This window comes from Manacus candei, unplaced genomic scaffold (assembly GCF_025592945.1).
Source record: "Manacus candei isolate 608988 ecotype Guabito, Panama unplaced genomic scaffold, ASM2559294v1 h1tg000046l, whole genome shotgun sequence".
NCBI lineage: Eukaryota > Metazoa > Chordata > Aves > Passeriformes > Pipridae > Manacus > Manacus candei.
This window is the reverse complement of record NW_026138094.1, coordinates 16,476,476-16,501,192: the sequence shown is the minus strand read 5'-3', so window position 1 is coordinate 16,501,192 and position 24,717 is coordinate 16,476,476. Positions and strand designations below refer to the sequence as shown.

Here is a 24,717-nt window from a genome sequence, read left to right as displayed (position 1 = left end):
CATGGCCACACATCACCCTGTCTCCCTGTGGAGGTGGGATTCAGCTGTATGGAAGCTCCTAGATGCTTTTGTGGGTGCTGGGATGAAGCCCCATCTCTGCTGCTGACGCTTCTCAAGCAAAGACTCTGCTGCTGGCTGCTCCTCACGCTGGACAGCTCTGAACCCACACACAGCACCTTGCCTCCATTTGGGCTGTGCCTCTCTTCACTATCAGCTACTAACGGGGCCAAAAAGCAATTTGGGAAAATGCTGCCAGGAAATGGGAGCAGATGGAGCAGAGGTCCTGCCACGTCAGCAGCGTTCCTGCAGCAGGAACGTGGCTCCCCACTTACACGGGCTGTCAGTTACCAGGGTGTGGGTGCCCCACTTATCAGGGGTGTGGCTGCCTCAGTTACCAGGGTTTGTGGTCTCCCAGCCCGGTAATGGCCCCACTCCTTTCCCAGGTGACGCAGTACCTGCTGGACCAGTCGTTTGTGATGGACGAGGACACCCTTTATGAAGCTTCTCTGCGAATAGAGCCCAAACTGCCTTCCTGAGCGCGGGGGCCGCTCGTGTACACTCGCTATACCATACTGTACATACCCGTTGTTCCGTTGGACGCCCTGGAGTGACTCCCAAATCTGTGCTTCTCCGAGCAATCCGCCCCCATCCCAGGCCGCACTAGACCTCCCGTAGGATTTCCCGCACTGGTTAAGGTTTCACGCATTGACACTTCGCTGGAGTCCCGGGTTCTTTTCAATGCTGTTATTTTTGTCATTTGTTCCTCCTGAGGGGGCTGGCGGTTGGGCAGGTGAGCCCTGTGTCCCTGTGGGGCAGGTGAGTCCCTGTGTTCCCACAGGGCTCTGGGGCAGCACGGACCACCTCTCGCTTGGATGGCGCCAGCAGTGACATCCCACAGCAAACTCTGTAAGGCGGGAGAAGGGAACACATTAAAGGTTGTCCCTCGGTGTGAGCTGCCCTCTCTGTGTGTGCCACCCCCACGCTGGCTGGGCATGGGGGGCCCCGGCTGCTGTCCCGGTCCCTCCGAAGTCAGGAAGATGGAAGCGTCCCCTTGCCTCTCCTCGCTGCATCCAGCTCCTGTTGATATGCTGTAGATCCGTACCCTTGTGCCCACTCTGAGTACCATGACGTAGAGTTAGAGATGACGAGTGTTTTTATTACATCTACTGTAATCCTGGCTAACCACCCGCTAGCAGGATATAGTAATGTAGTGCTTATTCTGTGAATAGTACCTGGGTTTTTTACATTGTACAGTCCCTGACACGGTTCCCCGGCAGTGGCAGGCATGCTCCACTCACACAACACTTGCTGTAAGCAATACCTCGTGGTATGGGAATTCTCTTTCAAGCCCTAAAACTATTTCAACTTACAGCTTGTTTGGGAAAAAAAATATTTCCATTTTTTTTGTAAAAATATATGTTTCCTGATTACCTCTTGCTAATAAATCTATTCTATCTCAGGGTGAACCCGGGTTTGTGATGGTTTTACGGGCGGGATAACGCCGGACCCGCCGGCGCGCGGGCCCCGCCCCGTCCCCTCCCCTCCCCGCCCCTGTCCCGCCCGTCCGGCAGCGGCTGCGCCCGGCTCGGCTCGGCTCGGCTCGGCTCGGCTCGGCTCGGCTCGGCTCGGCTCGGCTCGGCTCCATCCCTGCCCGGCCCGGCCATGCTCTGGCCCGTGCTGCTGATGGCGGCGGCGCTCATGGCGCCCTCGGCCGTGCTCGCGGCTCCCGCCGCCGGGGCGCCCACGGCCGAAGGTACCGGGGCGGCGGGAGGGGCGGCGGGGGCTCGGGCTCGGGCTCGGGCTCGGCCCCGCGAGGGCCGTGCCGGGGCAGCCGCGCGGTGCCGCCGCTGACGCCGCGTTCTCTCCGGCAGAGGAGCAGCTCTTCAAGGCCTGGATGCAGCAGGTGAGGCCCCGCGGCCGCTCCGCCGCGGCGGGAGGGCCGGGCCGGGCCGGGCGGGCCGCGGGGCTCTGACGCGCGGTGCCCCCGCAGTTCGGCCGCCGGTACAGCCCGGACGAGTACCCGCGCAGGCTGCGCATCTTCGTGGACAACAAGCGGCTCATCGACGAGCACAACGCCGGCAACCACAGCTACCAAAGTACGAGCCCCGGCCCCGCCCGGCCCGGCCCGCGCCGGCTCCGAGCGCGGGGCCCCGCTGAGCGAAGCGTCCCCTTCTCCCCTCTCTCCCCTTCCTAGTGGGCCTGAACCAGTTCTCGGATATGACCAACGAAGAGTTTCAAAAGATGTACCTGTGGAGGGAGCCCCAGGTAACTGGCGGGAGCGCGGGTGGACAGTGAAGGAAGGGGTGCAGCTGGACCCCGTGAGTGGGTGTTTTGCACCGAGCGACACCCACTCGGGGCCAGCACCCACCCCTGTACTGCCCCTGCTCAGCCGCTAGCACCCATCCCCCTGCAATCCGCTTTGCTGTGCCACTGATGCCTTAAAATCATTACGTTTTAGTACAGCTTGTTAGTACTTTTAGCTTGCTAGTACCTTTGTGCAAGATTTCTAAAAATGCTGTTTAACGTTCTTTGTTAAGAATTTCAACAGACAAGGGATTTTTAATGAGGCGAAGAGCCCTTAGCTGTAAAAATGTACTGAGAAAGAGACATAGCAGACACATAACATCTGATATAAGTAGTCAAAGCTACTCAAGAGCCTTGGAACCATTCCAAAAGGGTCAGAGGAGATGAGGACGAAGAAGATGAAGAGAAGAAATGGTCTTTTTGGGACTACCGACTCAAATTCGGGAGGCATGTCAGGAGTGTGGTGAGGGTGGTGTTATGGGAGGGACAGTTTTGGAAGTGAATATAACAGATGAGGTAATGTCCAAATATTGTAATTAGAATGATAGCATAAAGTTGTAAAAGCCTGTGCAATCAGGATGTGCAAAATATTTTTTGTGCACCATCCATGCCACAATAAAGAAGTGCTTTTTGCCTTTTAATACTCAAAAATAGTCCAGAGAATTATTTCTCCAATTTTAGGCATCACCACCGGGGTAAGAGTGAGGTGGCTCCCTGCAGTCCCCACCCTCAAGAATTTCAGCTGCCTCAGCCTGGGCTCCAGCCGAGCTGTTGTCACTTCTGTTGCCAGCTCCCTGAGCAGCCGGGGCACTGCAGGCAGTGGTGTGGGCTGGCCCAGGGCTCCTGGCTGCAGTGGCTGCCCACCAGCCCCCCACCCTGGGGAGAGCAGCTGTCCTGGGCCACTGTCCCCAGCCCGCTGGCTCAGCACAGCCCTCCTGCCTCCCTTGCAGAACTGCTCAGCCACCAAGGGGAGCTTCGTGCGCAGCTCGGGGCCGCGTCCCGACTCCATCGACTGGAGGAAGAAGGGAAACTTTGTGACGCCCGTGAAGAACCAGGTGAAGAGCATGTGTGCCGTGGGTGAGGTGCCCAGAGAGGGCTGTGGGCGGTGGGCAGGGCTCGGTGCTGGGGAGCAGTGCTGGGCTGCGTGTGCCGCAGGGGAGCTCCCCCAGAGCCCTCCGTGCCCAGGGCAGGGGAGGCCGTGGGGCCCTGGGCAGGGGCTGAGCAGAAGGCCAAGCCCAGCTGCCAGGAGGGGTGGAAGCTCTGCGCTGCTGCCGTGCCCCTGTGCCCTGGCCCTGGTGTTTCAGGGAGGCTGGTGACCCTGTGGCACATGCTGGAGCAGTTCCTGTCCCGTTCCAAACACAGGGGCCCTGCGGGAGCTGCTGGACCTTTTCCACCACGGGCTGTTTGGAGTCTGCTATTGCCATTGCCACTGGAAAGCTGCTGTCTCTGGTAAGAGATTTTCCTTTCCTGTGCACTGACCAAGCCCTACCCCGGGTATCTGCTGGGGCTGTGCATGGGGCCAGGCTGGGACAGCCATCAGCTGCCTGTTCCCAGTCCGGCTGTGCATGGCTGTGGCTGTGACAGCCCCCCTGCCCACAGACCCCTCACAGACCCCTTGCAGCCCCCCCAGCCTGCAGACCCCTTGCAGCTCTGTGTGAGCCCAGCAGCACTGCTGGGGAGATGTAGGGCAGTGTGGCTGGGAGTTCTGTGTGCCTGAGGATGTGCCTGTCATTGTCCCCTCTCTGAGTGTCCCACTGCCCCAGGCTTTGGCAGAGCCCTTTTTTGAGTAGGACAAAGCTGGAGGGGCTGAGGCTGCTGGGAGCCTTGGGGAAAGGAGATCTGCCTGGCCCTGCCAGGCAGCTGGAGCTTCTCGCTGCAAGCAGCATGTTGAGAAACTGTTGGTTTTCAACTCCCAGAGGATTTATATTCCTGAAAAACAAGAAGGGCGGTAGCCACTTACATGACTTATCAGAATAGCTGAGGGTTGGGTGTGTTAAAAACAAACATGACCTTTGAAAGAAATCTCAGCCAGTGCCTCTGAGTGGGGGATGGATTCCCAGCAGGCACAATGACAAATTCATCTGGCAGCCCTACCATCCTGGGCTCCCAGCTCCAGGTATCCCTCGTCCCCCTCCCTGGGACTTGGAGCCATTTCCAGGTGGTTCCTGGTGGGTGAACAGCCAGATACATGAGTAAAGCAGTGCTGTGGTTGGGGCACAGCTGGGTGCATGGATGAACCAGTGCTGTGGTTGGGGCACAGCTGGGTGCATGGATGAACCAGTGCTGTGGTTGGGGCACAGCTGGGTGCATGGATGAACCAGTGCTGTGGTTGGGGCACAGCTGGGTGCATGGATGAACCAGTGCTGTGGTTGGGGCACAGCTGGGTGCATGGATGAACCAGTGCTGTGGTTGGGGCACAGCTGGGTGCATGGATGAACCAGTGCTGTGGTTGGGGTACAGCTGGGTGCATGGATGAACTGGTGCTCGTCGGTTCCTGCTGTGCAGTTGCATTTTGTGTCACATGTTCCGAGCACAGGTGTCGGACAGTCACTGACCCAAAACTCTTCTCCACAGGCAGAGCAGCAGTTGGTTGATTGTGCCCAGGCCTTTAACAACCATGGCTGCAGTGGGTAAGTCAGAGAAGGTCATAAAGAACAGAAATTACAGTTCTGTGATTGACAGCCTTCCTCAAGATCTTCCTTCCAGATCTTGGAATGGTTTTTGTCTTCCCTTGGCTGTGACATGTTGGGGAAACAGTTTTGGGTTTGGTTGCCTATTTTAATTTAGCCCTCCCTAGAGGTTCGGATGTTTCACTAAAACTCCAGCATTTCCCAACCTCTGTTGTTCCTTTTTTGTTAGTTTTCTTCTGAGACATGTTTTTCTCAAGTCTCCTGAGGCAGCAGCCATGGACAGGGCTCTGGGAGAGCAAGGGGACTTTGGGCTGTTCTGCCCCGGGTCACACGCGTCCCACGTGCTGTGAGGAATCTGCAGAAACCTCAGCTTCCCCTTTGGGAAGTTCCTCCTGGTGTTGCTAGAGAAAGCAGAGAACAGAGCTTTCTGACAACTTCTGTTTTCTGTGAAATAAGTGGTCCCAGAGGACCGAGCAAAGCCACTCGGTGCTTTTTATTTTTATCATGCTCTCTTTTCTTCCCTCCTGAGATGTGCTCCTGGAAGGTGACCAGGGAAGGGAGCAGCTGCTTGTTGGGAATGTGTGTCCCTCATCCTCCCCCAGCCAGGCTGGGCAGAGGGCACTGAAAACCACCTTTCAGCATGTGAGGCTGGTGCTGTGTGGTCCAGGTTAGCCTTACGTCATCAAGGCTCCTGATGTTCTCCCCTAGGGATTTGGCACCCAGAGAATGAGGTCTGACCATGCCAGACAGTGTGGTGGGCTAGGCCTGGAGGAATAGACAGGAGTTTGTGCCTTTAGAGGCTCTGGGATAGACGCTGTCCTTGCCTCTCCCTTGGCTGGTGGGAATGGTCTGCAGGACTGCAGGCTTTGCTCTGCAGAAGCCACAGCACTACCATCCTAATTCATTGTTACCATCCTAGTTCATCGTTACCATCCTAATTAGCTGCTACCATCCTAAGTGACCTGTGTTCTGGCTGTGTTGTCTTGCAGGGGCCTGCCAAGCCAAGCCTTCGAGTACATCCTGTACAACAAAGGGCTCATGGGGGAGGACAGTTATCCATACCTGGCCAAGGTATTCCCAGCACAGCCCAGGCCGTTGTGGCAGCAGCAGAGCGGGGCCTGGCCCAGGCTCCAACAGCTCCTCTCTGTCCCCACAGAACGGCACCTGCAAGTTCCAGCCAGAGAAGGCCATTGCCTTTGTCAAGGACGTTATCAATATCACGCAGGTGAGGCCCCAGGGGCCACGTTTCCAAACTTCCAGGGCTGTGCCAAGATGCTGGGATGCCCCAGGGTGTGCCAGGCTTCCCAGTGAGCTGCAGCCTGGGTGCTCTTGGGAAAGAGCGAGCTGGCCTGCACTCCTGTTTGAAGGTGGCACTGGGGAAGTGCTGGAGCCGAAATACAGGCAGGGGGTCCCTGCTTGCCTCCTGCAGGGAGGTGCAACTCCAGGTTGTGCAGCTCCAGGCTGTGGGTGCAGCTCCAGGCTGTGGGAAGGTCCTGTTCTTGTCTTGCAATGCAGCACTTGATTCCTTGTCTGCACACAGGAAGCCAGGGTTATCCATCCCCCCGTGCCTTGGCTGCTGGGCCCAGATCCAGACTGGCCCCAGCACAGCCAGGAGCTGATGGATGACCCTGGATCCTCTCCTGCAGTACGATGAGGATGGCATGGTGGAAGCTGTGGGGAAGCACAACCCGGTGAGCTTTGCCTTTGAGGTGACAAGTAACTTCATGCACTACCGGAAAGGAGTGTATTCCAAGTGAGTGTGTGAACCTGGCAGGTGAGGGTGAGGGGAGGGTGCAAGGCTGGAATCATGCACATCCCCGTTTCTCCTCATGGATGCAGGAACACTGCACTGCATTCTCACACTTCCTCTTAAACAGAAAATACAAAAAGTGGGTACATGGAGCCTTGATATGCTGATTTCTCAGGGGAATGGGAGCGGGGAACAGGCTGCTTGCTAGGAATCAATCCAACCTGGAGACCAGAGTATGCTGGAATGAAGGTCAGCGAGTCAGGGAGCTCAGGAGACCCTCAGGGAGCTCAGCACAGGTCTGGTGGGACCTGTAAGAGGGCTAATCTTGTGTCTGAGCTGGGATGGTGGCAGGGTCAGCCCAGCTGTGGTAGCAGAACACGTCTGGTTTCCTAGGGTAAGGCCAAACCAAAGTGGGTTTTCCATGGGATTGGGGTGGCTCCTCTGGTGCCAGAGCTCAAAGGGGCCAAGCTGGGAAGCGTGGCTGCCTTCAGGCTGCCCTACACCTGAGGTGAGTGGTGTGGTGCCCTCACACTGCCCTGCAGCTGAGCAGGTTGTTTTTAGGCAGGGTCCTGCGTCACTGCTCTGCAGGGCAGGTCCCGCAGCACTTCACCCCGATCCCGTCAGCTGTAAATCTGAGTTGGGGATTATTGATCTTTTCCTGTGCTGCAGTTTAAAAATGTTTAAAAATAGGTGCTCTAGAGGTGGGAGTGTGTACCTGGTGCTGTCCTACTTCATACCACAGGCAGCAGCTTTCAGCAAGTGCAGTTTAAAAGCTGGAAATTCAGAGGAAACATGAGGAAGTGTGTGTTTAGACTGTGGAGCTTGCTGTTCCTGTGCAAAACATGGAACAGTGCCCCTGAAGTTCAGGGCAGCACAAACCACTACTGGGAGGCACTAAGAGCTGCTGGTTTCCACTGGAAAAATTCCTTTGCTTAATGTTTTCACTGTAGCTCATCCTAGTGAGATGTTAGAGTTGATGTTAATTGTGAGCAAGAGCCAGGAGCTCAGATCAAAGGTCCCTGGATTCCCTGACTCCAGATATAGGCAGTAATAATTTCAGAGTGGGAAAACAGAGCAGTGTCTCCTTTCCTTGGCTTCTCTCCCTACTCTCCACAGCTGGAATTTCAGAGTACCCCACAGTTCTGTTTGCAGAGTGCAGTCAAGACTGCTGGCTAATCCCTGATGAGTTGCAGGCCGGATTTCCTGTAACACATCTGTGTTGTTTGCTTGCAGCCCACGCTGTGAGCACACCCCTGACAAGGTGAACCACGCTGTGCTCGCCGTGGGCTATGGGGAGGAGAACGGGACTCCCTACTGGATCGTGAAGAACTCCTGGGGCCGGCTGTGGGGCATGGAGGGGTAAGGGGCTCCCAGTGCCACCAGGCCCACCATGGCCTCCCTGTACCTGGAGAAAGGACAGTGCTGGGATTCCACCCGCCCTCAGCCCCAGGTTGCTCTTACGCTCTCCAGCTGAAATTTGGCAGCTGGGAAGACACGGGGGGAATTATCACAGCCTGGGCAGTGACACAGCTCACAAACCCAGTCCTGGGGCGACTGCTCAGAGCAGACCCTTGGCCCAGTGGAGCTGCCGTGGTCCCTGGGGGCTTGGCAGTGCCTGCAGAGCCACTGGTTCACCTGGGCCCTCTCCCGTGGTCACATGGCCAGGGAGGAACAGGTTGAGCCAGGAGGGAGTTCTCACTGTAGCTCCACAAATATTTCCAGCTGCAGGTGAAATTCTTGAGAGTCAGGTGCTAACTGCTAGTTCGTGGTGTAAGGGAACAGGGAACGGCAGTGCCTGGAGAGCTGCCATTCCAGCAGTTCCAGCCCTGTCACACGTATCTGCTCCTTGGGTTGGCATGAGGAAGGGGCTGGCACACAGAGAGAGCAGTCTTCACAAAATCCCAAACTGGTTTGGGGGGGAGGGACCCTAAAGTTCCATGGATGCCTCCATGGGCAGGGACACCTTCCACTAGCCCAGGTTGCTCCAAGCCCCGTCCAACCTGGCCTTGGACACTTCCAGGGATCCAGGGGCAGCTACAACTTCTCTGGGCAACCTGTGCCAGGGTCTCCCCACCCTCACCTGCTGTGCTGGCTCTGCCAGAGGAGGGAACGCTCACTCACACCCATTTCTTTCTCTTTTTAGGTATTTCCTTATCGAACGAGGCAAGAACATGTGTGGTCTCGCAGCTTGTGCCTCTTACCCTGTTCCTCAGGTGTAGGAGGGAGCACAGGCTGGGGACGGGGGGAGCAGGACAGGAGTGGCTGATCACGTTCCAATTTCTGAGTGCTGAAGTGACGAAAGGGAGAACAAGGTGCAACACCTGTCAGCTGAAAGGCGTTCCCTGCAGGCAGGTTCCTCGGCCTGCACACACCCTGTGCAGCAGGAAAACTGTGCCTCCTCTCCTCAGCCAGAGACACGTGAGCTCCTGTGCCCTGCCAGATTCCCTCCTCCTGCTCCCGGCCCAGGTGTGCCTGGCTGTGCTTCCGTCTACCTGGGGGGTCAGAAGGGGGATGCTGGGGAACCACGGAGTTACCTGACTTCAGACAAAGCTCCCCCCCTCCTTCAGGCAGCTTTTTCACCGTCACCAAGTGTAAATTTTAGGGATTTTTAAATTTTCTTTGAAGGTAATTTCTCCCCTAAAGAAGCATGAGTGCTGTGATTTGTACATTTTTATCTATTTTCACGAGACGTCTTTAGTATTTTTTTGTATTAAAAAGTAGGGTATTTTAATGCAAATAGAGAAGAAATGGGTGATATTGTATAACGAATAAACGAAGCAAGAAGCTCGGTGCTAATTAGGAACAGGCCCTGGGGAGCGAAGCCGATGTCCGCAGGGGCACGTCTGTGTTATTTCACGCTGAAATCTGTCGCTGACAATAATAAAGCTGCCTCGTCCCGGGAGCGCTGTGCTGTGAGCTGCGTGCGGGCTCCGTGGTGCCGGGGGAAGGTCTGAAGGGCTCCGTCCTTCCAGCATGGCTCCTGCGCGCCCCCAGCGCCTGGAGAGTGCTAAAGCGTGGTCGGGACTCCAGACCGGACTTTACGGTGGTTGAGGCGGTGCCGGGGCCGCTCCGCCGGGGCCGCTCCGCCCGGGCCCGCCCTCAGGCGGTGCCGCCATTTTGCGGGGCGGTGCCCGCCCTCACCATGGCGACGGACGCCGCATACGTCACTTCCGCTCCGCCGGCCCACCCAATGGGGGCCCGGGCCATGTTTTGGCGCCGAATGCGAAGGGCGCGGGACGCGGTTCCGCGCACAGAGCGCCCCCTGGCGGCGGGGCGGCCCCGCGATGGCGGCGCTGCCGCAGAACAACCTGCGGGAGCAGCTGCGGCTCCACTCGGCCCGCGGGGCCCTCACGGCCCTCCGCACCCCGGGGCCGCCGCGGGACCGCCCGCCGTGAGTGCCGGGGCGGGGGGAGCGGGCGGGCCGGCGGGAGCGGCCGGGCGGTGACGGGGGCTCGTCTCGTTGCAGGGGCTTCACGTTCAAGAAGGCGCGCGGGGGCCTCGCGGCCGCCTCGGCGCTGAGGGACAAGGACGTGAACACCTCCCTGGCCGCGCCCGCCGCAACCCCGGCCAGGAAACCCCCCGCGTGGGGCCGTGAGCCCCTCCCCAGCCCCGGCCGCCCGCCGGCCCGCGCCCCCCCGGCCGCGGCTCCCGAGGCGCCCGCGGGCCCCGCGGCGAGGGCGGGCAGCGGGGCTCCCGCCGGCAAGGCCGGTCCCGGCGCCGCCGCTCTCCCTGCCGTCACCATCGGCGATGAGTGGGATGACATCGACGACTTCGACCTGTCGGGGATCGAGAGGTTCTGCCGGCCGCCCGTCCTATCCCCCAAGGGGCTGCGGGCCCCCGACAAGGCCCGCCCGGAGCCGCCCGGCCGTCCCGGCCCCGCGGGGCGCGGGGAGGCACAGCCCGAGGCTGAGCCGCGCCCCTGCTCGCAGCAGTCCGTGATCTGCCTCGAGGACTCGCCTGCCGACCTGGTTCTGGAGGAGGACAGGGCAGAGCCGCGCCCAGGTAACGGGTTATTTGAAGGTACCGGAGAGCTGGAAAAAATTCCGTTTGTGTTTGCGCTCAGAGGGATGGGTTTGCCAGGAATCAGAGGGAGCTGTGTGCTTGTGTCTGATAAGCAGCCATGGATTCCCTTTGGGTACCTGGATTCCCTTTGGGTGCTCCCAGCCTGAGAAGGTGCAGGGCTGGAAGCAGGTGACTGTAGGGTTAGTTATATCACTTTTCCAATTTAAAGAGGGTTTGTGAGACTTCGTCTGTCTTTAATGGGGGAAAAAAGGAAGCAGTAAATATTGTCTTTAACACACAGAAACTGTATCAAACGACTGTTTTGAAATCTGGCTGTTAAGTTTTCCCTTCTTTTGTTTGCATTAGGCTGAGTTTACAGTGTTGTCCAACAGTATTAATTCAATTCTCTTGTAGCTGCTGGTGCTAAAGGAGGTGGGGACCAGGAGCCACAGGGGGCTGGGAACAGCCCCCCAGAATTGGAGGAGGCTTTCGGGCCATTGGCTGGCGATGAGCTCGAGGAGGATGAGCTGGACGTCATCCCTCCCTCCCCCGAGGAGGAGCTGCCTCCCTTCTCCCCTTCTGTACAAAGTGTCAGGTAAACCAGAGTTTAGGAAAGTACCTAAAACTATAATTTGGTAAAACCATCTGTCCGTAGGGTGGTTTGAACAGTACTGAAAAAGACCTGTAACTCCTGCTTGTTAAAAAGGTGCAGATTGAGTTTGTGTCTCTCTGCTGTCTGGCAGGTTAATGGTTGGCAGCTGCAATTAATGCTTTATCAAATACTTATTTTGCGTCTGATGTGTTAGGTGGCTTTTCCTTCAGGAAAAGCAGAGTTACTTTTTCTTTTGTAGTGGGAGGGGAAAAATTTACCAGAGCAAGATTCTTCGTGTTGGCATACAGGATCGGTGACAGACTGCTCAGCTCTTGGGTTCTCCCTGGGGTTTCAGGAATTTATCTTTTGCACACATCTTAAGTCCTGTTGTTCTGTGGAAATGCCTCAGTGTCTGTGTTTTAGTGGCTTTTTCTTTTGCAATTAGCAGTATTTTCAAAGACTCTCCCACTGGTGGAAGGTGCTCAGGTGGCAGCTCCGAGGCCGGGCCACAGGAGGTTCCCCCAACAGGAGCTGGAGGTGATCCCAGTGCGGGGGATGCAGGTACGTGAAATGTTTGGAATGTTGTGCCTCGGATTTGGGGGGGTGGTCTGCAATTCATTATTCTCCTGTGTACCCCGTGTAATCCAAGAGCTTTAACTAACAGATAGAGAATTAACATCAATAGGTCGATAATTGACATAGGCAGATGGATAATTAACATGTATAGATGGATAATAAAAGACAAGGGCAAAAATATGTAGATTCTGTGAGTTCCTGCTCACAGAAACAGTTTCTTTATCCAACTGGAACAAAAATATATTGAAAGTAAATTATTTAGACTTGCTGCAACATGCTGTCCTTGTGGCCAGTGGTATCACCTTGTTAGCTATTCTAATAGCAATTGCTCTGCTGAACTTGCTCCCTGTGACAGGTGAAGGTGTGCCTGTGGCCCGGCAGCTGCTCGGGGTCATGGAGGCCATCTGTGAGCTGGTGGATGCCATCCCGCTGCAGGAGCTGCAGGCCCTGTCCTGTGCCAGAGCACTGCTCCAGCACAGGGACCTCAGGTAGGCTGGGACAGCTCTGTGTGGAGCAGGGACCTGCTCCACCTGCAGCCTGCAGGTGTCCCCAGCACACTGGAGAATGAGGTGGAGGGGGGTTAAAAAGCTTAAAGGCCCTGGCTGAAGGGAGATAAAAACTACCCCAAAGTGCTGCGTGCATTAGCCGTCCCAGTGCTCTGGCAGATGGAAGGATCCAGTTCCACACCCCGTCTGAGGAAGGCGCCTGGCACCAGGTGCTTCTGGAGGAGCAGGAGCTGTGCTGTGACCTGCCCGGTGTCACCCTCAGTTCCTGTAACCTCAGGCACCCAGTTGGTGTTCCCTCCCTGAGCCTCACTCTCACTGACTGCAGGGATGGTGGTTCCTCCTAAGAGCCCTGGGCTTGTCATCTTGCAATGTGATTATTGCCTGGTGCTCTACCTCTTGCATCAGCTGATGGCACAATACATAGACAAAGGATTGGGATTTGGGATTTTGATTTGGTTTTTTCCTGGGCTGGGATTATGGGCTTTTCTGAATGTTCTCAGTACAACTAATTTATTTTCTTATTGCTGTAGTCAGACATTGGTACTTAGAAAGTACCTAAAACCATAATTTGGTAAAAGCATATTTTTACTTATTTTTAACTTGTGGCTCTAAGGATTTACTTTTTATGCTCTACCTTGCCTGGATCTGTTCCTTGATTTTAGGAATTCTTTTATTTTATGTCTGTAGAGAATATGTTGTAATTTTGTCCTTAGTTTGTTCTTGTGGTTCTTATTTTTCCCTAGATTTGTTTGAAATATTTTTCAAACACAGTGACTCAGAGCATGATGGAACCACCATGTTAGTGTTTAATAGCAGAGGGACAGAACTGTTTAATGGATGTTGTAGAACTTGGTAAGTCATTGCTTGTGACTAAGTATATTTTTTTTTTTCCTTTTTCCATCTTTTGTCTCTCCCAGGAGAAAATTGCTGGCTAATTCTGTCAGCTTGAACCAAAATGGCATAAACACCACTTTTCCAAGAAGCTGGAAGGCTCCCATGGAGCGTGGCCCTGGTGCCTGTCCTGGTGCTCCTCCAGGCTCTGGCCTGAGCTGCAGCTTCACTTCCGACAGAAACTCCCCCAAATCCACAAACCTCCCGTCGGTGCTTTCTGTTCATTCCAGCAACTTTGCTGCCAAAACAAATCAAACCTTGGATACCTCTTGTGCTTCAAAGCAAAGTGTTGAGGAGATCACCTGCCCAGGAACTGCAGCGCTGCCTTTTCCCAAGGGAAGTGGCAGGGAGGGAGGTTCCCTCAGGCTCAGCCTCCAGGCCGAGCCATCCTGCGACAGCAGCTGGGGCGAAAGCCCGGGAATGAGGAATGGGAACCAGCCCCTGACCACCAACACAGCCCTGAAAGCTCAGAGCACAGCTCCCACGGCCAGTCCTGCAGGGAACAGTTTGGGTACAAACGATCCTGACTTTGACCTGGATCACTTGGACATCGATGACTTTGGTGAGGACTGGGAGGAGCCGGCGGCTGTTTCGGCAGCACCGACACCGCTGTACCAGCCCATCAGGGAAGGGCCACCCGCCAAATCCCTCTTGTCTAAGATCATGTCCAGAGCCAAAGGGGCTGCTGTGGGATCCGGTCCTGCTGCTCCAAAGTCAGGCTTCCTGATGGCGACAAAGAACCGTCCAGGTAAATATACTCGTGAGGGTTATTGTCTTCCCCTTTTTAAATTCTTACTTACTTCTTTACAAACCTAAGGCCAAGTGACTGCTGCAGATCACATCATTGCCTTTTGATTACGTGGAAGTTTCTTTTGGTTTCTTTTTGCAAAGTCATCTTGGTTTTTTTTTCCTCCAAGTGATGCCACACCTGACTTTTCCCTTCCCATGCAGGTTTCAGGCTGCTGAAAGATGAAGCTGCTAAAACTGGAAATAAGAATGTTTCTGTGTTTTAATTAAATAATGATTCTGCAGTTGTTAATTCAAAGCTGTACAATGGTTTTTGCTGTTTATGCAAAATGTTCCAAAATGGGCACTTGTGAAAGCAAACCCAATCCCTCTGGGGCACAGGTGGGTCAGTGTCATTTAGGGTTACTGTAGGAACAGGTTTGGCAAAGGGGAGGTGAAAATCAGAGTCACAGAAGGGTTTAGAGTAGAAGAGACCTTAAAACCCATCCAGTCCCACCCCCTGCCATGGGCAGGGACACCTTCCACTAGCCCAGGTTGCTCCAAGCCCTGTCCAACCTGGCCTTGGACACTTCCAGGGATGGGGCAGCCACAGCTTCTCTGACCACCTGTGCCAGGGCCTCACCACCCTCACCGGGAAGAATTCCTTCTTAAACTCAATACTGTAACTTACTGTAGTACATTTTTTTGTCTCCCAGACCCAGCGGTTCATAACCCTGCACTGGAACGTTTCAGGGGTATGAAATTTTCCCATTCCGAAGAAATGAGGAATATATTTCACAAGAAGTTTGGGTTGCACTCTTTCCGGACAAACCAGCTGGAGGCCATCAACGCTGCTCTGCTGGGGGAGGATTGTTTCATCCTCATGCCCACAGGTACGTGCCCCACAGCACCCCGCTGCAGCCTGGGGGGTCTGGCACAGGGCACACACCTGCTGCTCCTTCTGCAAGGCCTGGGACAAGCTTTTCTCTTCCCCTGTGCCTTTGTGAAGGTGCTGCTGGAATTCTGTGGCTGCAGGATTTCTGGAGTGTTGTTGCACTGGGGTATGTTGAGTGAGGGGGATTCAGTTTCTGCATTCCATAGCAATTCGTGCCGTAACTTTTCCTTATCCTACAGGTATCACTTTGGGGCAGTCATTTTGTAAGTTAATTGTTTTTGAATGTGCTGTGAAATGGGGAGTCAGAAATAGGTTTCCTCTTGATATCCAACACTTGGGGTGTTCTGTCCAATCCTTACAGGAGGTGGGAAAAGCCTGTGCTACCAGTTACCAGCCTGTGTCTCTGCCGGGGTCACGATCGTTATCTCTCCGCTGAGGTCGCTGATCATCGATCAAGTGCAGAAGCTGAAGACCTTAGATGTAAGTTCCAGCAGCTCTATTGAGTGAAACTGCAGGTAACTAGATTAGAAATCTGAAATTTTACAGCAAATCTTGTGTCTCTTGAATATAAACTGCATAAATTGATTAGATGGACACTGTGAAAGGCACAGAAAGTTGTCTGGGAAGAACTAAATTGGATGAACTTGAATATCTTGACTGTGTAACTGCTGGATTTATTGCTCCTCCTGAGAGTTGGGTATTGGAGTTGGGTTTTCCAGAGCAGATGCTGATTCTGAGAATCCTGAGAGTTGTATTGGCACACCTGAACAGGAGCATCCTGGCTCTGCAGCAGGAATAAGCACTAACAATTCCTGAGTTAGGGGGTTCTGAGGTGCTAGACACCTCTGGGAAAGTGAAACATAGAGGGAAGAAATGCAGGTGCAGGAGATCACAAGCTGACTGCTTAGGAACAGGTTTGTAACTACAGGTAGGACTACATTTGATGCTTCTTCTGTTTTGCATGTATTAAAACTCAGTGTATATATTTATAATACAGATTGCTGCAACATACCTGACTGGTGACAGGACAGATGCTGACGCCTCAAAAATATACATGCAATTGTCCAAGAAGGACCCCGTCATAAAGCTGCTGTATGTCACCCCCGAGAAGGTTTGTACTTCACCTGAGTCCTAAAACCGTGGGGGCAGTGAGAGGGGGTTTGCTGGGAAACACTGCTCTTGGAGTAGGCTTCTGGGGAAAAACCCTGTTAAACAGTTTTTAGATAATGTTCAGGTAATTTTCAGTAAGACTCCATAAGCTGTAACTAATTTCAATCAGTAATTAGCCAAGAATGAGAACTATGTCTGTACAGTCTAAACTTAAACCCCCATGCCCATCCATTTCAATATATCTTGCTACATATTAGTGTTAATCACTGTCCAGCAGCTACTAAATCCAAGCTGCTCTGTATAGGGTAATACAGGAAGAATATGGCACTGTCAGGGTAATAGGAGATTGTCAGAGCTTGCCTTGGGGTTTATTATTTGCTGCCTTAACAATATGTTATTGCACAAGAGCTTTGTAAGAGGGGACTGGTCAGTGTGCTGATTGTGTTTCTTTCTTCAGCACTGTCTTTCCCTGTCTTTCTCGACATAAGTAATTTAAATTTATTGAAATTTCCTCAGAACGAGGGACCTTGGGATAGGTGATCCCAGAACCTCATGGGAATCTCACACCAGCTGCTTCTTAAAACGCAGCTGATTGGCATCATCTTTCTGCCTTCAAGCTCTACCTGCGCAGTCAGGGTTAACTTGGCAGCACAGGACAGTTGTTTCAGTGTTCAGCCAGGCCAGGTGACACTGTGCTCTGTTGCTCTGCTTTCCCATGCCGTGGGTGGTGTGTCCCAGGTGTGTGCCAGCAGCCGACTGATGTCAGCCCTGGAGAACCTCTACGACAGGAAACTCTTGGCACGTTTTGTTATCGATGAGGCCCACTGTGTCAGCCAGGTAAAACCTCCTTTTGTTTTCTGAAGTGCCAGAAGGCTCAGTTGGAGCATTTTACTCTGTTATACTTACATTTTGTTTTCCAACCAGTGGGGCCACGACTTCCGACAAGACTACAAACGCCTCAACATGCTCCGCAGGAAGTTCCACTCGGTCCCCATGATGGCTCTCACTGCCACTGCCAACCCCCGGGTGCAGAAGGACATCCAGAATCAGCTTGAGATGCTGAAACCACAAGTGTGAGTTGCTCAGCAGTTGCCTGAAACCGACTGTTTGTGCTGCAGAAATTTTGAGTGGAAAACTTAGTTCAGTTAAAAAAGTATCACAGGCCCATCTGAAATCCTTGTGTAGCTCTATCTGATTAAATGAAATGTATGCATGGAATTCAATGAGCTATATGCAAAATATTAAAGTAAGAAATAAAAAACTTGCCAAACCCTTTCTTGCATGCTGAAGGGAGCTGTTTAGCAGAATGTAACTGCACCCATAAAGCTGATGAGCCCCATGAACTGTTGTGTTTTAGGTTTACAATGAGCTTCAACAGGCATAACTTGAAATATGATGTGTTGCCCAAGAAGCCAAAGAAAGTGGCGATGGATTGCTTGGAATGGATTAAAAAATATCACCCCCGTGAGTACTGAGTGGCACAGAGCCTGCAGGCCTTTCCATGAACCACTTCTTAAGGCAGGAAAAGCTTTTTTAATCCCTTAATAATGATATATTCACAGGAAAAGGAAGTTGGACGCAAAGTGATATTACTGATAATCAGATTTATGTGTATCTTAAAGTTAAGGGTTCAAGTTAAGATGGAAAAGTTAAATTATTGTGATGTCCCTGAGTAATCTTTCTGGAGCCTGCCAGAGCTCTTAGCATGGTGTCTTCAGAGTAATAGAGATCATACTGGTTTAATGATGTTTGGTTTGCTTATCTGTAGTTCCCCTCAAAGCTATCTTCAGGGATTCCCATCTTTCTGGGCTCACTTTGGAGTCCTGCAGCTCCTGCTGCTGGAACTGGACAACACCAAGCTTCCCTCAGAGCTTCTCCAGTGCTGTACTCTTGGAGAGCATCAACTAAACTGCTCTAGATCTTGATTTGTGTAGTTTTTATTCATGCATTTTAAATCCTGAGATTGCACAGTGATAAGGAAAATGTTTCTTGATTCCACCTCACAAAAAAAACCCAAAAAATCGGATAGGAAAAACTAACAAAACCATCTGATGTTAATAAAATAAGTTCTACAATTAAACAGTTACATTATTACCTTTATTACAATAGGTCAGTATCTGCTTGGCAGGTTTGACTGTTGAGCAAGTGAAAAGGGATAAAACTGTATTGTAACTCAAATTTCTGTTTTTCCCCTGTCTGCAGATGACTCTGGGATAATCTACTGCCTTTCCCGGCGCGAGTGTGACACCACAGCAGCCATCCTGCAGAAGGAGGGGCTGGCTGCCCTGGCCTACCACGCCGGCCTCACCGACTCCAACAGGGACCTCGTGCAGCAGAAGTGGGTCAATCAGGAAGGATGCCAGGTAAAGGAAAACTGAGGGGCAAAGGGAAGAGATTTTGGGCGCTTTTATCCCTCTTGGGATAGTGGAAGGGAAGTTGTGCAGCGTTATCACCTGGTGGGCTGCAGGATTGAGTAACTGATCCCAGCAGACCTACTGGGGCACAGCAACACCTTTTTATTGGGAATTCTAAGAACAGAAGGCTGTAGTACTGCACTGTGGTCTGCTGCTCCAGGAGGGAGGACCTGAGCAGTGCAGGGCTCCTGGCACAGCTGCTGGCACACTGCTGGACTGTACAGAGACTGGAATTTGGGGTTTTCCCTGTGTCTGGAGTAGGTAGCTCTTCTGATGGGAGAGGAGATGTTGCTGTTTCATACTCATCCTGCAGGGTTACAATTGGCATTCCGGGTTCCAGGTTTCCTAATCCTGGTCACCTGTCTGGTCTCAGTGCAGAGCTGCAGGAATAGCTTCCATAATGCACGTGTGTAACATTAAGATCTCCTTCCAGGTGATTTGTGCAACAATCGCCTTCGGAATGGGCATTGACAAACCCGACGTGCGCTACGTCATCCACGCGTCCCTTCCCAAATCCATCGAGGGTTACTACCAGGAGTCTGGCAGAGCTGGGCGGGATGGGGAGATGTCTCACTGCCTGCTCTTCTACAGCTACAACGACGTGACCAGACTGAGAAGGCTCATCCTGAGTGAGTTCTCCTCTCGGAACTTGGAGGTGATACTAAAGCAGTCGCTTCGTTGCTGGTCTCTTTTTCATTCAGGCCCTGTTATTTCTCTTTTACAAGTGCCATGGGTAGTTAAGTGTTGCAAAGAGGGGAGAACTGGGCACTTTTCCCTGGATGGTCTTCTGTCAGGATTTTTGTCACTTGTACTTAATTTTAGTCAAAGCCATTTCGCTTTATAGAGTCATGGAATTGTTAAGGTTGGAAAAGACATTTAAAATCATCAAGTCCAACCGTCAGCCCGGCCCCACCCCCACGTTCACCACTAAACCCTGTCTTCAAGTGCCACACCCACATGTTTTTCAAACACTTCCAGGGATGGGGACTCCACCACTGCCCCAGATAGCCTGTGCCAAGGCTGGACATGAAGAAATTGTTCCTGATATCTAATCTAAACCTCCCCTGGTGCACAAGGCCATTTCCTCTCATCCCATCATACATATTCTTCTCTTGACTCTTGTCGTTCCAGGCTCATTTCCCTTCTCCATTTTCTAAAACTTTAGAGATAAAATCTGGTCAGTTTTGTACTAACCCACTCATCTTTCTTTAAGCAAAACCAATGTTGTGTTTTGTCTGACAACGTATAAAAACGCAGAGGTGCGGATCTAACGAATACAAGTGAACTTTGTGTGTTTCAGTGGAGAAGGATGGGAACAGCCACACGAGGCAGACCCACTTCAACAACCTGTACAGCATGGTGCACTACTGCGAGAACGTCATCGAGTGCCGCCGCATCCAGCTGCTCGCCTACTTCGGGGAGACCAACTTCAACCCCAACTTCTGCAAAGACCACCCAGAAGTGATCTGTGATAACTGCAGCAGAAAGAAGGTAAAACACACAGATTTCATTTAAAGTGGTGGCAAACTGATTTTGCGTTTAGCTGCATGGTTACACGGCCCTTGGGAAGGCAAGTGGGAAAAGGAATAAATGTCCTGTCGTTTTGTGATGCTTCCAGTTATTTCCAGGGTTTAACCTAGAGCAGAGTTACAGACTGTCCATGAACATGTGATGCTCCTGTTCCTGTCAGAGGTGCTAGGATGTTCCTTAATGTCAATTTTCTTGGCTACAATGCTTGTGGGAAGCAGGAGCTAATATCAGATCCACTGGAGTGGCTGCAGAGAAATCTCTTCACTGCCTGTTCTGATGTTTTCAGGACAGCTTTGTGCTGCCAGAGCAGCATGAGTGCCACATCAGGTGTGCACTGCTGGAGGTGGCCCAGAGACTGGGGGTTGTACATCAAGGATTGAAGCAAACTTAGTGGCAGGAGCAGAAGGGAAGGCAGCTGCAGAAGCAGGCAGGGAAGGGTTCCTGATCAGTTTTGTACATGTGGATGTGTTTGAAGCATTCCTTTACATAGCTGTGATTGGAACCAAATTTGACCAGAATAATGCATATTCAGTCCAGTTCTCTCATTTTAATGCATATTGGAAGTGTGAATTCTAGGTCATGATAGCAGGATTATTACAGGAATGCTTTCCAAATGATTTACCTCAATTCCCAGAGTTCATCCAGCAACCTTGCCTTTCACTGTATACCAAAACCACAGTGGGGATTATATATAGTCAGTTGGACTGTTATTGCATTTTCCAGAGTGTTATGAAATCCAGAATCCCTGTGACTGTACCACTGTAGGTTACTAACTAGAAATTCACTGTTTCTCTGTTTGGAACAAACTGAATTCACGGCTGGGAAAAGCTCAATAATGAAAACAGGTTGTCAGTAACAACTTGCATTAGAGGAGAAACACATAATGGCATTTCCTAATCAAGTGTTGATTTAATAGGATTATAAATCAAGGAATGTGACAGAGGACGTGAAGAACATCGTTCGGTTCGTACGAGATCACTGTGGGCAGGTGGGACGGAACGGGATGAGGAGCCCAGGCTCGGGCAGGTACACCCTGAACATGATGGTGGATATTTTCAGAGGTGAGTCTGTTCTTCCAGAAACACCCGAGTAACCGGGTGCACAAATCCCTGACCAGGAATCAGGAGGGCTGTGCAATGCCAGCAGGGCTTTAAAAGAACATGTGTTTTGCAAAATTAAACCTTCCCAGGAATCTCTTGGTGGTAAATGATTCAAAATAAATGGAACGGAAGGTTTAATCCATTTCAGGTTGCTATAGTGATAATATTAGTTTTCTGATGCTTAAAGGCTTTTTAATGTGAACAGACTATGGAATTCCCTTGGGAATCTCCCACAGGTCTGTAAATGCACATCTATGTGGGCTTTCTGATCACAGGCTTATCCTGTGGTTTCTGTTGCACAGGTACAACGAGTGCCAAGATTCAGTCTGGAATATTTGGGAAGGGAGCTGCCTATTCCAGGCATAATGCTGAAAGGCTGTTTAGAAAACTGGTCCTGGACAAAATCCTGGATGAGGATTTGTACATCACAGCCAATGACCAAGCAGTGGCATATGTCATTCTGGGAGAGAAAGCTCAGGCTGTGCTGGATGGGTCACTGCAGGTGTGTAACTGTTTATTTAGTGTCTTGAGGGTATTGTTTTAAGGAATGTGCTGCAGTTTTCCTCTGGCATATCCCCCTGGGTAGCTAAAACAACAGTTTGCCTCCAGCTGAGGGGCAGGAACAAAATCCAACATGTGTGATTCCTAGTCCAGTATTCCAATAACAATGTTGTGGGGCAAAAGGTGAGTTTGAGAGGCTTGGAGAGGTTTAAATCTTTCTCTTCTCCCTTATCCATCTGATTCCAGCTGGACAATGAAGGAAAGTTCTGACCCCCACAAAAAGCTGGCTAAAAAGGAAAGAAGGACCAGCACTCCCTTCTTTCTCCTGGATTTTTCTGCTCTATTTTTCCCAGTCATTGGTGAGCTCTGATGGAAGATGCACTTCAAGAAGGCCATGGAACAGTCCCAGATTGCTTGAGGCAATGCTTCTTCATTAGTGCCGTGTTTGGAGCAGAGCAGAGCCCTCAGCATTACCCCAGTAACCTCTGTTTGAAGCCAGCTGAGAACTGGGCTCTCAAGAGGTTTTCCCTCTGTATAAACTCTGCCAGTTCTTTGTAGGAGAAACTTGAGGGTGAATGAGTAGCCTGTAAAAATCACTTTAAAAGCATATACTGGATAAATAGCTTTTTTTGGTCCACTAAAGGATACTTTCTTTCCTTTGCTGTGTTCCTCTGTTATCAGTCAAGCTCTGCAGGAACTCCCTGACAGGTGTTATCGATGGCTCCTTTTAACAGGTGGAGTTCCACGAGACAGAGAATGCCAGTGCTATCAGAAGGCAAAGGGCTTCCATGGCAAAGATGTCCCAGCGGGAAGAGGTGGTTAAACAGTGCCTCAGTGAACTCACAGACACGTGCAAAATGCTGGGCAAAGTCTTTGATGTGCATTACTTCAATATTTTCAGTACCTCCACCCTGAAGAAAATAGCAGGTAAGGCTGAGTTACTAAGAAGTCCTTCAGGGCTTCTGCATAGGGGGGGCATGGAAAGGAATTAATTTCCTCCAGCATTTCTTTATAAAGAGTTACTTGTTGGACATGTGTAAGGGGTCCTTTGTTCTGTTACAGAAACCTTGTCCTCAGACGTGGAGGTTTTGCTGCAGATCGATGGTGTCACAGAAGACAAACTGGAGAAATACGGTGCAGAAATAATCAAAGTGATGGAGAAGTACTCGGAACGCTCCATCCCAGGTGCAGTGTGCTTTGGGCCTCAGTGTGTGCTCTCCTGTGCAGTGCCCTTCTCTCCTCCTCTGGCAGATGCTTGATTCAAAAGTTACCTTGTTTTAATCACAAATAACTCATTCTTACAGGCTAATAATTACAGAAGGGAGCAATCCCACACTTTTAGAACATACCGAGGTCTTTGCTACCTTCCTGCTAAATTCGGTGTATCTCTGAAAGACTCGGGATGAGGGCAGTGCAGAGGAGGTGTGGAACAGCCAGGACAGGTGTTTTGTTGCCATCAGTGTGTTCTGGGGACAGTCTGACTGGCCCAGGTGATACCTCGGTTGAATCAGTTTTACCTCTCTGTCTGTCTGTAGAAGATGCTGCTGGCTCAGGTGCCAACACAGCCACGGGGAGCACCAGCTCTCCTGAGAGCGATGGAGAAGGAGAAGATGCAGGTACAACCTCCAGCTATTTTGGCAATAACACAAACCAGAGGAGGAAAAGGAAACGGCTGGCAAACTCCAGAGACTCCAAGAGGAAAAAGACGAGTGCTGCTGGCAGCCAGCAGTTTCAGCCCAGAGGGTACGTGTCTGTGGTCTCTTGTCACTTCTCTTTGCCCAGATCAGCATGATGATGATCCCAGAATTGCAGTTATCCCACTGCAGTTACTTAAGTATGGACTTAAGCAATGGTGTTAAAATTATCCAGGTGCCTGGAAACAGCTGCTCCACTTGCTCTTCTGCATTTTGGTTTAAAAAGCTGGTGAGGAAGGATATTTAACAGTTATCCTCACACTTGAGTGCCACAAGCTAAGCAGAGACACCAAATTTCAATATGCTGCCATAACCAGCATTAGTAGGCTGACTGGATTTCTTCCTTGGAATCATAAAGATGTCTTAAAACTTTGAAGATTTGATGGAATATTTGAATTAATTCAAATTCTCGCTCTGATTGTGCCAAACAAGGCAATACCTGCATCTGGTGTTCCTTGGTCTTAAACTTCTAGGGCAGATCCACCACTTCCAAGGATTTCCCTTTCCCTGCCCTGTTTTCCCTCATTCTGCCTCTTGTTTATGATAGCAGATGGCCACTCCCAGCTCAGCAGGTCTTGCTCTACCCTTGGCTCCTTCCCTTCTACTGAAATATTTGTCATTAACTGCTGCTGACCCCAAAGTGTCACTTGCTGTTGATGCTCTAGTTGGGTTAATTGGAGTCGTGTTGGGCACGTCCCAGAGCAACAGCTGCACTCAGTTTCCATTTCAGAGGTAGTTTTGCAGCCATGTGTGTTAAAAATAAATATTATAAAATGATCACATAGTCTTCTGGAAAATGGTGGTGCCCATGTGGGTGCAGCCTGGTGCAGGGGACGGGGCAGGTGATGCATTGTGTCACACACACCTTCTCTCTGATTTTGCAGTGGCTACAGCAGGTACAGAAGGACCAAGAAGCCACAGAGCTCGAAGGCTCCAGCTTCCTCCAGCCCCAGCTTCACCTCACGCAGTGTTGGTGCCACGCAGGGAGCTGCTGGGAGGCTGGGCATGATGGCACTGCCCAAGCCCAAATCCAGGAACTTCCTCCAGCCTTCGTATTCCATATTGTAACTGGATGAAAGCAAGTCCCCAGGATGGAATCACTGTTTATTAAATTTTTGTTTCTTTTGCTGCTGAACCTTGCACGGACTTGTGTATTTGTCGGGTACAAAAGCTCACGTTAAATAAATATTTTTTAACTGATAAGTTTATTTGGGCCTTTCTTTCCACAATAAAAGAGTTCTGGCTGGTTCTAGAAACCCTCATCTTTTGGTGACACTGTGATCCTGTTTTACAGCCACTTCAGGGACATGCTCGGGGCCACAAATCCCTGGAGCTGCGCGTCCCTGAGCTGTGGCTGTCTCTGTCCTTCTCCCTTGCTCCTGCCTCAGTGCTCCAGAGCTGGAGAGCTGGGCTACTCCTCTGGAAACAGCAGGTTGGGAAAGAAAAGGTAATGAATGTTTTTAAGTTTCCTGTTTGATTCCCCAGATCCTGGAACT

At 51.6% G+C, this 24,717-nt stretch overlaps 3 protein-coding genes across 6 annotated transcripts in view; all 3 read left to right on the top strand.

The window, feature by feature from the left end:
• Window positions 1-1,466, top strand: part of RASGRF1 (Ras protein specific guanine nucleotide releasing factor 1) — a 32,608-nt gene extending 31,142 nt beyond the window's left edge. For all 3 annotated transcript variants that reach the window (XM_051796845.1, XM_051796844.1, XM_051796843.1), the window contains exon 27: window positions 444-1,466. In XM_051796845.1, coding sequence (XP_051652805.1) covers window positions 444-536 — 93 coding nt within the window. In that variant the 3' untranslated portion in view covers window positions 537-1,466. The remainder of the gene's footprint in view (window positions 1-443) is intronic.
• An 85-nt stretch (window positions 1,467-1,551) lies between these two features.
• Window positions 1,552-9,586, top strand: CTSH (cathepsin H). Its single transcript, XM_051796915.1, has 12 exons — window positions 1,552-1,753; window positions 1,872-1,903; window positions 1,991-2,096; window positions 2,195-2,265; window positions 3,255-3,359; window positions 3,667-3,753; window positions 4,879-4,934; window positions 5,924-6,005; window positions 6,091-6,159; window positions 6,581-6,687; window positions 7,918-8,043; window positions 8,828-9,586. Exons 1-12 carry the CDS (start codon window positions 1,663-1,665, stop codon window positions 8,901-8,903), a joined length of 1,008 nt encoding a protein of 335 aa, XP_051652875.1. The 5' UTR covers window positions 1,552-1,662; the 3' UTR covers window positions 8,904-9,586.
• Window positions 9,587-9,953: 367 nt separating this feature from the next.
• BLM (BLM RecQ like helicase) lies at window positions 9,954-24,419 on the top strand. 2 transcript variants are annotated; one of them, XM_051796841.1, is made up of 21 exons: window positions 9,954-10,075; window positions 10,151-10,686; window positions 11,101-11,281; window positions 11,724-11,839; window positions 12,210-12,342; window positions 13,278-13,999; window positions 14,694-14,870; window positions 15,234-15,352; window positions 15,870-15,983; window positions 16,721-16,819; window positions 16,907-17,055; window positions 17,340-17,446; window positions 18,185-18,345; window positions 18,830-19,025; window positions 19,697-19,887; window positions 20,843-20,987; window positions 21,329-21,528; window positions 22,262-22,454; window positions 22,590-22,712; window positions 23,063-23,270; window positions 24,106-24,419. In XM_051796841.1, exons 1-21 carry the CDS (start codon window positions 9,969-9,971, stop codon window positions 24,287-24,289), a joined length of 4,161 nt encoding a protein of 1,386 aa, XP_051652801.1. In that variant the 5' UTR covers window positions 9,954-9,968; the 3' UTR covers window positions 24,290-24,419. The 2 variants fall into 2 exon arrangements, with proteins under 2 accessions (XP_051652801.1, XP_051652802.1); XM_051796842.1 differs by having other exon boundaries at window positions 11,727-11,839; window positions 24,106-24,412.
• Window positions 24,420-24,717: the final 298 nt, after the last annotated feature.